General features: G+C 42.1%; 1 protein-coding gene across 1 annotated transcript in view; it reads left to right on the top strand.

Moving 5' to 3' along the window:
• LOC144688538 (somatomedin-B and thrombospondin type-1 domain-containing protein) overlaps positions 1-3,567 on the top strand; it is a 28,083-nt gene extending 24,516 nt beyond the window's left edge. Inside the window, exon 5 of the mRNA XM_078555238.1 lies at positions 2,181-3,567. Within this exon, the coding sequence (XP_078411364.1) occupies positions 2,181-2,298 (118 nt within the window). The 3' untranslated portion in view covers positions 2,299-3,567. The remainder of the gene's footprint in view (positions 1-2,180) is intronic.
• Positions 3,568-14,615: the final 11,048 nt, after the last annotated feature.

Here is a 14,615-nt window from a genome sequence, read left to right as displayed (position 1 = left end):
TTAACTAATGGACTATGGGGTTTCCTTTGTACCATGGTTTACTTTCTTCAGTTGAAATGGACCTGTGCCGCACATGGAGTTCAGACTGCCTAACAATTTGGATAGCTTTCTCCAGAGTTAGATCTTCCTTGCAGCATGTCTGAGAGTGCGCCGTCCACTACCCCAGCTATTCTATCTCTGATAAGTTCAGACTTTAGTTCTCCATGTTCACAGCCTTCAGCCATCCTGTATAGATCATTAATGAATGTGTTGACAGGTTCTCCTGGCTACTGACCACACTTATTAAATTTAGTACTTTTGAGGATTTTGTTGTTTCCTAAGATAAGATAAACATTGAGTGGTTTTAGTACTTCATCAAATTTAGCAGATAATTTGTTGATTTCTTGTCTAGCAATAACGTCATCCGCTATCGGGCCTACTGAATAAAGCAATGTGTTAACTTGTTGAGCTTTTTTTTTATCTAGACCTGAAGCAATCATGTATCTAAGGAATCTTTTTCTCCAAAGTCCCCAATTATGTGATTGATCTGGGCCTTGGGATTAGTCCAATTTGATCTAGAAGAGTGGATTTTTAAAAATTTATTGATGGGATGTGGGTGGCACTGGCTAGGCCAGCATTTATTGCCCATCCCTAATTGCTCTTGAGAAGGCAGTGGTGAGCTTCCTTCTTGAACCGCTGCAAGTGTAGCTTTAGGAAGTTGCTGAAATTCAGGATGGTGCTGCTGATTATTTGAAGACGCAGTGTTTTCCCTGTCTGGTTTTGGTGGGCTCCTGCTGCGATGGCACTTGAACTCAGCCTTGAAAATATTTTAAACAATGGCTGGATCAACTAGTTGCGGATTTCTCCATTTCAGCACTATCCTTTAGGGTCATGAAAATGTTGAATCCTGGCTTTTGGCCTTTAAAGCTGATCCTTTAGTTGCGATTCTTCCAAATTAATTAATTAATTGTTTTTTTTTCTTTTCGGAGCGAGTATAGACTAGGTAAACATTGGCGGCCTCCCAGCAGATTACCATGGGGTGGGTGTTTGGGGGTCATTCCTTAATGGCTGCTTCATGACCCACAGAAGGGCCCCCACCAGCAAAAGCTGCCCCCGTGGCCCCTGACGCTGCCACTGGAGGGTTCACTCCTCCAGTTACCAGGCCCTGCCTACTTAGCTCTGTCACATTTAAAAAAAGCTCACCTAGCCTTCAACTTGGAGCCCTCTCCTTCTTCCTGCAGCCTCAGTAGCGACCACACCTATTGGTGGTGCAGTTGAGACTCCTGAGCTACCGGCCCTTTGATTGGGCTGGCAACTCTAAGAGATAGGCCCCTGTGCTTAACTGAACAGTGGCCTTGGCAATGTCCTCTTAATTGGCCGCCTCTGATAAAATCCCCCACTGTAGACTTGGGACCCGCTTTTGGTCCCAGCGGCAGAATTACTTACCTTTTGAAAAAATCTAGCCCATGATCTGTTACATTAGATTACAGCCTGGGGGAGTTGGGGAGGGGTGGTCAGCAAAGGTGAAAGTTTTACATTTCTACAGGTGCCATCCCAGATTACTGGTATTTTCCTACATTGCAACTGCGACTACGTTTCAAAAATACTTCATTAGCTGAAAAGCACTTTTGAGGCATCTGGTGATTGTGAAAGCTGCTTTATAAATGGATGCCTTTCTTTTTGTTGACCGCTCTTTAACACATGGTGAGTGCAGATGTTCAGTATAACTCCAATAGTTATTCCAGGTTTGTGTATTTAAACATCTAATGTTTCCACTGAGTGAAGTTCCTGCATTTCACCAATGTTACCAGGCATAGTATTAATATGCTGCAAAAGGTAAATCTTTTTAAAATTCTTTCATGGGGTGTGGGTGTAGCTGACATGTCCAGCATTTGTTGCCCATCCTTAGTTGCTCTTGACCTCAATGGCTTGCTAGGCCAACTCAGAGGGCAGTTCAGGGTTAACCATGCTGCTGTGGGTCTAGAGTCACATGTAGGCCAGACCAGGTAAGGATGGCAGATTTTGTTCCCTAAAGGACATTTAAATGATCTTTTTGTGAAGAGACTGAAAGTGCTGAGAGAATGAGACTGATAACTGTAGAAGATAGCTCATTTGGAAGAAATTAGCAAAACTAATTCTACAGTTTAGAGTAACAGCTATTCACATGGAATTGTTAAAGTGTGTTTGTGTCTCTCTAGCAGGAATCAGATCCTACAGTGGCATGCAATTGGTAATCCTCGCTGCAGAGGAACATGGAAGTGGATTCGACAGATGGAATCGTGCTCTTGCCCTTCAGTCCACAGTTTTTTGTTCATTTGAAGCCAACTCATGCCATCCATGGAATACAACCATCTCATTAATACCTATTAAGCACTTGTACTGCAGACACCAGTCATCTGGAATCTAATTCAAACTAAAGTGTTGCTGAAAAAAGAGACATGCTGTTGAAGCTTTTCATCTTGCACTCATCAGGACAGATTCGCAAGAATACCAGTTGGAAAGGGAACAACAATTTATACTGCATGAGAAGAGACTGCTGATTGGTTGGCAAGTGGACTCTAATTGACAGAGGCGTTTCCTCTATCTCTACCCAGAGAGACCACTTGCTAACCAATCAACACTCTCTTCTCATGCAGTATAAATTGTTGCTCCCTTTGCAATTGGTATCATTGCGAATCTGTCCTGATGAGTGCAAGACAAAAAGCTTCAACAGCGTATCTTTTTCTTTAAGCAATACTCAAGCTCTGTACCACCAAATGACTAATTCAAGCTGTGTTAAGACTAAATATGAGATATATTCTGAAGTTTGTGGAATATTGTGTGCATATAAACGCATTGCAAGAAGGATATGATGAAGTGTCTGAAATGTGGCTTTCTGTAAACCATTTTACCTTCCAGCATTTTCAATAAATCATATCTCATCACAGTGTGAGGGAAAACAGTCATTAATGTTTTGTGAAAAATAATAAATCAAACTGAAGAGGCAGCTTTTAAGGTGAATTTCACTAAGACCATTTGAGACATTTAAAAGTACAAATATCAAGCCAAATGTTATGGAGCTAGTTCAGTGATTGGTTACAGGAGCTGCCTTGCTTGCCAGAAAGCTTTGGTTAGTGATGAGTGAGTGTTTGTCTTCCTTAATGCTCCCTGTACAGTCTGACATTCTGATATTCATTATTCATAAATATTTAATTGGCAAATTTAGTGGACTGCAATGTGTATCCCTCTGAAGGAACATGGAACATTCATTTTCCTGAAAATCTAGTTGTGGCTGGAAAGCAAAATAGTTTGTGTCAATAATAAGTGATTAGATAAATGACCATTGTAACACAGCTTTCTGTTACTCGGGAACAATTTACATTTCTCATTACTGTTTTCTCATGGTTAATGATGTAACAAATCTGTGACTTTGGAGAAATCTAAATTCCAGTGTGAAATCTTGAGAAGAATGCTAACAAATGAGAGATTTAAGGGGAGCATAGCATGCATAAGGTCAATTATATGTTCCAATTATTGGTTTTGCCTGTGAAAAGGAGAATCTGTCGGTGAAATCAGGTCGACTGCCATTTTTAAAATAAACTGGTTAACACTTTTGTTAAGAGTGGACAAGTGTGTTCTTACCTTCAAACTCATGTTCAATCTATTACCAAGACCATCTACTTTTAAGTCTGAATTGTTGCCCATCTTCATTCCTACCCCACTCACTGTCACTGAAACTATCACTCACGCCTTTGTCACCTTCAAACTCAACTTCTTCTGAATTTCACCTTCCATAAACTTCAGCTCATTCTTTTTTTAATTCATTTATGGGCCAGCTAGGCCAGCATTTATTGCCCATCCGTAATTGCCCTTGAGAAGGTGGTGGTGAGCTGCCTCCTTGAACTGCTGCAGTCTGACAACTATATTAGATCCTGTTCACTTAACACTGCTATTCTTACCAATCTCCACTAGCTACCTGTTCCTTAGCGTAATGGCTTCAAAATCCTCATCCTTGGCCACAAATATCTTCTGACCGTGCAACGTATTGGGATTGTATGTTTCTGTTTCCACTTGGTCTAATGTGTATTTTTTCCCTTCACACTCACTCTCTGTAGCAAAGCCTTCATTTCTCCCCATTTGAACAAGTCTTAATCAACTTCTTTTGCCACCTTCTTAACTCCTTTCTGGGTTTGGCCTCAAACTGTGGGCTGTTTTGCCACCTTAAAGGCACTGCGATGATTTGAAACATTTACCTTTGAAACGTCTCAAAATCTTTTTGTTGAGAAAATTACAACAGATTTCAGCATCTGTTGCCACTTTAGCCAATTTTAAATCAGCCCTGACTCTACAAACAAGAATCTCTAGTTTCCTACCTCTTTTCAGGGAAAAGCGATTGTGATATTATCTCAGAGTAAATGAATGTATTTACAGAACAGCATAGGATGGAGTTACAGAGGAGAACAATGGCCTAGATTTTGTGGTCAACAGTCAAGAAAAGGTGTTTGCCACTGAAATCAATTATATCTCCCATAAAGATCAAGTGATCACTGTGACGTCATTTTCTCCTTTTCCCGAAGGCTGTTTGAGCCTGGCGCCAAGTCAAGGGGCTGTTTGATGTGCAGCTGCGGTGATAGCAGGTAGGCAATCAATCATATTGAAGTATTCACACAAGGCAAACCAGGAAGTTAAATGCACTTAATATCTTTCTCTTTAATTTAAATTTTCAGATAACAAAGTAAGTTATCATGAGAGAGGAGCTAAAATAAAAATAGAACTTCTAAAAAAAGAAAAAGGTAGTTTTAAAAAAATATGTTGAATTTTTTTTACAATTATGGGGAAATTTGGCATTCTATAAATATAAAGTTAGCTTTTCAGGACCCATGAGGACATTTAGCAGTAACTATAAAGTTAGTATTCCGTTAAAAATCCAGTTACATCTCATTCAACAAAGGTTTTTACTGTGTGTGACTAACAGCTTAAGAGTGGAAGTTATCAATTCAATTGTTTCCCATTTATAGCAATTTGAGAGCACCTCACAAGTGCACCTCCTGGAGAAGCATAGAATCACTGACAACAGTTTCTGGATATCCACGTTATTCTGTGCATGGCAGACGCCAGAAATTGCTGTCGGTTATAGTGGAAACTTAGACTCATAGACATTTACAGCACAGAAGGAGGTCATTCAGCCCATCATGTCTGTGCCGGTCAACAAGATCTGACTACACTAATCCCATTTTCCAGCACTTGGCTCATAGCTCTGGAGGCTATGGCAATGCAAGTGAATATCTAAATATTTCTTAAACATTATGAGCATTTCTGACTCAACTACCCTTTCAGATAGTGAGTTACAGACTCCCACCACCCTCTGGGTGAAAAAATTTCTCCTTAACTCCCCTCTTAACCTTCTACTTCTTACCTTAAATCTATGCCCCCTAGTTATTGACCCCTCTACTAATGGAGAAGTGCCTTCCTATCCACTCTATCTATGTCCCTCATAATCTTATACATCTCTATCATGTCCCCTCTCAACCTTCGTTGCTCCAAGGAAAACAACCCCAGCCTATCCAATCTTTCCTCATAGCTCAGACCCTACAGCACAGGCAGAATTCTGGTAAATCTCCTCTGCACCCTTTCCAGTGTAATCACATCCTTCCTATAATGTGGTGACCAGAACTGCACACAGTACACAAATGTGGCCTAACTAGCGTTTTATACAGTTCCAGCATAACCTCCCTGCTCTTGTATTTTATGTCTCTGTTAAGAAAGCCAAGTATTCCATATGCCCTCTTAACCACCTTATCTACCTGCCCTGCTACCTTCAGGGGTCTGTGGATATGCACACCAAGGTCCCTCTGATCTTCAGTACTTTCCAGGGTTCTACCACTCAGTGTAATCCTGTGCCTTGTTAGCCCTCCCCAAGTGCATTACCTCACACTTTTCTGGGTTGAATTCCATTTTCCACTGCTCTGCCTGCCTGACCAGTCCAGTGATATCTTCCTGCAGTTTACAGCTATCCTCCTCACTATTTATCACTCTATCAATTTTTGTGTCATCCACAAACTTCTTGATCATACCCCCTACATTTAAGTCCAAATCATTTATGTACACCACAAACAGCAAGGGCCCCAGCACCAAGCCCTGCGGAACCCCACTGGAAACAGACTTCAAGTCACAGAAACATCCCTCTACCATCATCCTCTGCTTCTTGCCTCTCAGCCAACTTTGCCTTTGATCCCATGGGCTCTTACTTTCTTGACCAGTCTGCCATGAGGGACTTTATCAAAAGCCTTGCTAAAGTCCATCAAATGCATTACCCTCATCAATGCTCCTGGTTAATTCCTCAAAAAGTTTGATCAAATTTGTCAAACATGACCTTCTCTTAACAAATCCATGCTGACAATCCCTGATTAAACCCTGTCTTCCCAAGTGCAGATATATTCTGTCCCTCAGATTTCTTTCTAGTAACTTCCCCACCACTGAGGTTAGGCTGACTGGCCTGTAATTTCCTGCTCTATCCCTTCCTCCCTTTTTTAATAATGGGACAACATTAGCAGTCCTCCAGCCCTCTGGCACCTCACCTGTGGCCAGAGAGGATTTGAAAATTACCGCCAGGGCCCCTGATATCTCTTTCCTTGCCTCTCTCAACAGCCTGGGATACATCTCATCTGGGCCTGCGGATTTATCCACTTTTAAGGCTGCCTAAGCCTGCTACTATCTCCTCTCTCTCTATGTTAATTTCCTCTAATATTTCACAGTCCTCTACCCCAATGTCTATACCTGCATCATCCTTTTCCATTGTGAAGACCAATGCAAAGTATTCATTGAGGACTGCACCCAGGTCTTCCAGTTCCACACACAGATTACCTCTGTGGTCCCTAATTGGCCCTACTCTTTCCCTAGTTATTCTCTTGCTCATTATATTTAAAAAACCCCTTTGGGTTTTCCTTTATTCTACCCACCAATGCTTTCTCATGCACTCTCTTAGCTTTCCTAATTTCCTTTTAAAGCTCCTCCCTGCACTTTTTATACTCCTCTAGGGACTCTGCCGTATTGAGCCCCCAATATCTGACATAAGCTTCTCTTTTTTTCTTAATCCTAATCTTTATGTCCCTTGACATCCAGGGTTCTCTGGACTTGGTACCCCGCTTTGTCTTTACGGGAACATATTTACCCTGTACTCTTGCTCTACCCTGGCCTCCCACTGCTCTGACACAGTTTTATCTGCAAGTAGCTGCTCCCAGTCCACTTGGGCCAAATCAAATCTCACCTTAGTAAAATTAGCCTTTCTCCAGTTTAGAACTTTTACCAACCTTATCCTTTTCTGTAACTATACTAAATCTAACTGAGTTATGGTCACTATCTCCAAAATGCTTCTCTACTGATACACCTTCCACTTGCCTGGGCTCATTTCCAAGTATTAGGTCCAGAACTGCCCCCTTCCTTGTTGGGTTTTCTACGTACTGGCTAAAAAAGTTCTCCTGGATACAACTTAAGAATTTTGCTCCCTTCCTACCTTGCACACTAAAACTATCCCAGTTAATATTTGGGTAGTTAAAATCCCCAACTATTACCGCCTTATTATTCTTACACTTCCCTGAAATTTGATTACATATTTGATCCTCTATCTCTCCCTGACTGCTTGGCGGCCTATAGCACACACCCAACAGCATGTTTGCCTCTTTTACTTCTACCCATATAGCCTCATTTGATGATCCTTCCAGGATATCATCCCTCCTCACTGTTATAATTGATTCCTTGATCAATATTGCGACCCCCCTCCTCTTCTAACTCTTCTCTATCCCGTCTGAATACCCTATAACCAGGAATGTTAAGCTGTTAATCCTGCCTTTCTTTTAGCCAAGAGTAATGATGGTGAATGCTGACAAGTTCACCATCATCACCACCCCAAAATCTGAGCCATTGTTCCTTATCTCTTCTCATTTAGGAATGGCTCAACTGTTGAAGGTTCAATGTTGTCTAAATCCTGACAGCTTGAAATTAAAATTTCTTAACTTCAGACCTTGGTGCCATACTGTCAGGTACACCTGGTCAGTTCAGTCAAACTCACAATTGAGCTACTGTTGTAAATGTTTTTAAAAAATTTCTGCCATCATGTCCAGGATAGGGATCCCCGACCAAATTGGCAATTTGCCTTAAATTGACAAAACTTATATTTGAGAGCAAATACTTGGACTTGGATTTATAGAGTGTCCAGCAAGAGGAGAAGTGTTTACCATAAAACAGGAAATTGAGCTGCTTGAGACATGTTTAATAATGGAAGCGATGAAGGAAGCTCCAAAGGAAACGGTGAAGCCAAAAATTTCAAATGAAGAAATCAGAAGGCAGCCATCAAAGGTAAGACATGAGGGCTTTTGGTCAATGGCAGTTTTATTCTGGAATTGCAGTTAGTATCCACAATATGAATCTCCCCTTTTCCTCAATCCCTATCGATGTCCTCCTAAACTCATGGTCATGTGCGTTTGATACATTCTTTGTATTTCAAATCACAAGCATTGGGGTAAGGGACCATACTAATATACTTTGGTATGTGCATATGGTCCTGTCCCCAGAGTGTCACATCCTGATTTTGCTAATGGTACTCTGCATCTGGCTATTAGAAGGTATATATGGATAGTTTTAAATTCAGCCCTCTAGCAAGTCCTTTGCTCAATGCCCATGCATATAACACAGGTTTGTGTGTCAGCAGTGGTTTGTGTGTCAGCAATGGTTTGTGTGTCAGCAATAGTTCTGTTGGTAGCACTCTTCCCTCTGAGCCATAAGGTTGTGGGTTCAAGTCCACTTCCAGGACTTGAGCACAATAGTCAAAAAGCTGAAACTTCAGTGCAGTACTGAAGGAGTGCTGTATTGTTGATTGTGCTGTCTTTCAGATGGGGTATTATAAACCAAGACCCCATCTGCTCTCTCAGGTGAATGTAAAGGATCTAACAACACTATTTCAAAGAAGAGCAGTGGAGTTATCCCTGCTGTCATTGCCAATATTTAACCCCCAATCAACATTACAAAAAGAGATCATCTGGTCATTGTTGTTTGTGGAGTTCACTGTGCACAAATTGATTGCTGAGTTTCAACATTACAACAGTGACTATACTTCAAAAGTACTTCACTGGCTGTAAAGTGCTTTAGAACATCAAGAGGTTATGAAAGGCACGATATAAATGCATTTTTTGGGGGTATTTGATTGATACCAGAAACTCCTACACTGAGTCTTGTCTCTCTGAATCTCAAATGATTGGCAGCTAACTCACCTGGGAAAGCTATTCATTAATTTTGCTGTTTAAGTTCATATTTCAAACTACATTACTTCTTGTACAGGATGATGTCTCTTGCTGTTCAATGTTACTCTGGCAGATTTGATCCTGAACCAACTTTGTCTGGTATTTAATTCCTGTGTTACTTTCAAAATGAAATCTTACATGCAAAAATACACAAATCATCAGGAAGAATGTGCTAATGAAACACAGCAACAACTGTTACACATAGTCTGTCAAAATTAATTTTTAAATTGATATAATAATTTTATTTGAGTGATTGTGCTTGGAATCAAAGTTCAAACTTTTAGCTCCCAGCATCTCTCATTGGAGTAATGAAACAAATGCCAATGTGATAAATTATGTATACTGCTGCAGGGATACACAAATCAAAAACGTGTATATTAACAGTGAAAACCAGTGCAGGTATATGTGGTAGACTTCCAGTCCCATTGATGCCAGTGTTGACAAGTTATGGATTTGTTGAGAGACTTGAAAACCTTTGGACTACAGGAGCAGATAAGGCTAAGGAGAGACTAACGTTAGTGTTCAAAATTATGAAGGAGTTGAGATGGTAAATAGTGAAGGACTAGGATTATTTCCATTGGTTGGAGAATTAGTAATAAGGGCATATAAAATGAGGATTTTGTAAAATTTAATTAATTCACAGGATGTCGCAGGCACATCTCAATTGCTCTGCAGAAAGTGCTGGTGAGCCACAACCTTGAACTGCTTTAGTATGTATGGTGGAGGTACTCCCATAATACTGCTATGGAGGGAGTTCCAGAATTTTAACCTGGCGATGATGAAGGAATGGTGATCTTTTTCTAAGTCGGGATGGTATGTAACTTGGAGGGAATTTGAACGGATTAATGTTCGCATTCAACTGCTTCCTTTGTCCTTCTCGGTGGTGAAGATGGGTTTGGGACGTGCCGTTTAAGAGGCCTTGGAAAGGTGCTGTAGTGCATGTTGTAGAAGGGTAGCCATGTTGAGTCGCTGGTGGAGGGGGTGAATATTTAGAATGCCAATCAAGTGGGCTGCTTTGTCTTGGATATTGCCAGCCTTCATGAGTGTTGTTGGAGCTGCACTCATCGATTCAAGTGGAGTGTTTTCCTAAGTTGTAACTTGAGGAATTCCTGCAGTGATATCCTGCAACTGAAATGATTGACCTCCAACAACCACAGCCATCTTCCTTTCTGCTAGATATGACTCCAGCTGGGGGAAAGCTTTTCCCTGATTCCCATTGGCTTCAATTTTCCTAGGGCTAGAATTTTACAGAGTTTGAGTGGGCGCACACACGACCTGAACCCGTGTGAAATTGCATGAGAACACACTGGGCGTGCATCCCAACATCATGGCATCCTCGCGCGATATTATGGTCGGTGGGTGTCCAATGAAGTTGGAAGCGCGCCCGCCAACAATTAAAAGAGCAATTAAGCCCATTAAACATGTACTTGTCCCTAATTTTACACGGCCCTTGTGATTTTACACTTGGCACATGGGCCAATCCACCAGGCAGTGTTCATGTTTTTTCACCGTTGCCGATCCAGGGCAGGATAAAAGGCCTGAATATGTTTGAGGGTTGATGATTCATGAGTACTGCTGTCAGGTTGTGTCATTACAGACCGTTTGGGCCATTTTTTGTGTGCTGATATCACTCCAACAATTCTGCAGCTCCTTAAGGCATCTTCGCAGCAGCCGTCAGCCTTCAGGGAGCTCAAGTGATACCGCCCATCCACAAACCCTCACTTGTCTCGGTGCCTGCCCTCCATCCACACCACCCTCCCACCGCTCAGCCTGTTTCACGCTGGCTGGCAGTTAACTGGCCAGCTAGCGTGAAATCGTTGTCAGGAGTTGATGGAGGGCGGAAGCGGATTTCACATCCGTGTCCTGTCCCGCCGATCGCACTCCCGCTGCAAGCGTAAAATTCAGGCCTAGGGCTCTTTGATGCCACACTGGTTTAAATGCTTGATGCCAATGGCAGTCACACCTCTGGAAGTCAGCTCTTTTGTTCATATTTGGACCAAGCTATAATGTGTGACCCTCCCATTGGTGAGCAGGTTATTGGTGAGTATGTGCCATTTGATTGCACAGTGGATGACACCTTTCATCACTTTCTGATGGTTGGAGTAAGCTGGGGGGGCGATAATTGGCTGGTGTGGATTTGTCCTGCTTTTTGTAGACAGGACATGCATAGTCAATTTTCCACAAATGACTAGAAAAACAAACAGGGAAGGTAGAAGAATATTTTTCATGCAAAACATTATTCAAGTATGGAATGCATATTATAAGTGCCTATTAAAACTGTCCTAGCTACAAAATATGAAATAGAATTAAATGAGCAGGTATAAGGAAGTATTAGAGTATGAGGAAAGAGCAGGGGAATGGGATTAGAGTAGATCATGTTAAGGCATGTTGGGTCAAATGGCCTTCTGTGCCTAAATTTCTAATGCTAAGGGTGGAATTGTCCCAAATTTGCATTAAGTGCGGTAGTGGGCGGGAAAAAGTTGTTTTACCTGCTGGCCCCTATTGTGGGTCTTCACACTTTGTCAATCCATTCCTGCCTCATTAATTATGCAGCCACAGGAAACATGCCATCTCGCTGGCAGGCGGCCTCTGATTTTCCTGCCACGCTGTTACCCCAACGCTTCCTCATGCAGGGCACCGTATTTAAACTGCAGCTGTGCACACACTTTTCAATGCTTGCAGCCTAGGACTGCTGCGATGAAGACATGGGTCCAAAAGCCAAGAAGAGTGCAGCCCCCCGATTCACTGATGCCTTGGGGGCCCGCCACGATGTTCTCAAACCCCGCTCTGGCTGCAGGAGGCCCATCAGTCTCACCACTCCAGCTTGGGAGGCGGTGGCAGAGGTGGTCAGTGCCAACACTGCACACAAAAGGTTGGCCATCTAGTGCAGAAAACGGATGAATGATCTCACCATGCCGCCACCTTATCACTCTAAGCTCACACACTCACAAGGCCAACACATATTCACTGGCACCTCACTCATTGCCAGCTCAAGGGACATCACCACACTCTCTCACACACATCCTCACATCTCCTCTGGCCCCACCTCCTCTGCAGACTGCCTCCTCAGCCCTCACCATCTTGAGGCCACTTGCACAGATCAACATGTACCCCCACACGCACCCTGGGATACCCCATTTCCCCTGTACAGCCCTTGCCTTGCAGCCTCTTCCCTGGCCTGAGGCCACATCTCCCCCTTCCCCAACCAAGCCCTAGCACTGCAGCCATTGAAAAGCCACCCCTTACGGCTGGTCTGGTAGGTGGAGACCAGCCCATGAGCCCTCCTTAAAATGATGTAGTGCTGACTGCAAAGCCTGGCGCTGATAACCGCAAGTGCTGACCGAAGCAAAGTGGGCAAACAAAATTTGAAGTCCCGAGTGAAGTGCAGCTCGCCAGGTGCACGTCGTTTATGTACAGTTATGAAACATGTCAGCGTGTCCAGATGATCCAGCGTGGGGGGAATGATTCTGACAAGCATGGCTTATAATGAGATGCTAAAGTATTGAAGTTAGGTTCCCGAAGGGTGGTGGCGGGTAACATGGCCCGCCATTGACCGGTGGACCGGCGATTGCAAACTGGTTTCACGACGGCGTGAAACCGATTCTTGGCCTTCTCACCATAATGTCCCACCCCTGCCCGCCTTGATGCCCGGTGCTAACAGGGCTGAAAATTCTGGCCCATGTCTTTAGGGCTCAAATCCTAAATGCAGTCTTGAATATATTGGTATGCGTTTAATTTACATTGCTATGATAATTCTTTCCTGCAGTAGAATTTCAAGCATGCACAACAATAGATTCTAAAAAAAAATCTATAAAGACCAATATTCCTTTTCTGTTTTGTTGTGGTAGACTGTTCGCTTAGATTCTCTGGACGTATTATTGAACATGAGTGTTAACTAACTTACAGGGCACTTTGGCTGCTATGGAGCTTGGAATGAATAGAAATGTAAGAAAGTATAGATCAGGATAGTACTTCAGATATCTGAAGCTGAAGAAAGATTCCTTTGTCTACAAACACACATTTTTGAATAGTAGCCTCTTTTAGCACCTTTTCTTATTGTAGCGATGATTTCCAAATGTTACTGGTTTGAGGATGATGCTCTTGTGCTAGAGAATTTTTCAGCAACAACAATAATTATTCTACAGTCGAGCTCCGCAACAAGTATCAATTACTCAAAAATCTAGTTACACAACTTTCCCACAGGGAGTACTTCATTCATGGCATTGAGGGAGCTGGAACCTATCGGCTGAACATTGCAACAATTCAACAAACATGAACTACATCCTGGGAGATTATTCACTATCACAAATACTGTGCCATCATTGCTGAGGCAGTAATGTGGATAAGCTGTGATATTGCATTTAAATCGAACCAATGTAACTGATTCATTTTGGATTGTAGGTGCACTACTACCTCTGGTAGTTTGATGTAAAAGCCATCTGAACTCCCCATCAATCCCTTTTAAACTGATAGAATTTTGCTTTCTGACAAAAGACCCAAGTCTGAATCCAAATTTGCTCATTGTCATTGTGGAGTAAATCCAATGATGATTAAAGTGAAATTTACATATTAATAGGAGAAGTCTTCAAACCTGCTTCTTCCAGCCATTTATATAGAAATTCTGGTTCTGCCTTGGGTCTTGGACATTTTTTTGTCCTTATCCAAAATGGAGGTCAACACATTTCAGAAATGTGGTGTGCTTCCTGCTCGCAAATACCATGGACTTTGCAGGTCAGTTAGTGCCCTAAGATTGGGTCTGCCTGGCAAAACTTCTAGGCCATTCTTCCGAATACTCAGCTAGAATTTTCGCAGGGACTGTTTTCACCTGCTTTTTGGGGTTTCTGCCAATTTTCCAGTGGATGATTGGGACAAGCCACATGGAAATTCTACTCCATCGTATTTCATCTCCTGCAACCCATTTCCTTATCTAAGAAGGGTCTTTGCAAAGCCGCAGGTAATTTCTGCAGGTTTTCTGTATCATGTGATTAGTAAAACCTACAGAAAAATAGTTCTCCGGGATTATTCACAGACTCATTACTCTATGTGAAGAAACAAGCTTTGTAATTTCCGGTATAGTATCTGATCTGCTGAAGTTTAATTCTAATAAATATTGGAAATGTTGGAAACAGAAGATCAGCGAAAAACACCGAGAATTGGCTCGAATAATTATTGGTTAGTTGTTTCTGCCCCTTTTATATTGATCATCCACTAAAGTTATGGCAGTAGATTGAGAAAAACCCTATGGAAATTCCAGGTGGAAATCTGTAATCTATCTAATATATATGTTTCTTATTGTAGAATTTCCAAATGTCTGTTGTAACTTCAGTAGAAATTCAGGTATTCGAAGAATCTGTGCCAGGG

This window comes from Cetorhinus maximus, chromosome 13, assembly GCF_964194155.1.
Source record: "Cetorhinus maximus chromosome 13, sCetMax3.hap1.1, whole genome shotgun sequence".
NCBI classification, from domain to species: Eukaryota; Metazoa; Chordata; class Chondrichthyes; order Lamniformes; family Cetorhinidae; genus Cetorhinus; species Cetorhinus maximus.
This window is presented reverse-complemented; position numbering and strand designations above follow the sequence as displayed.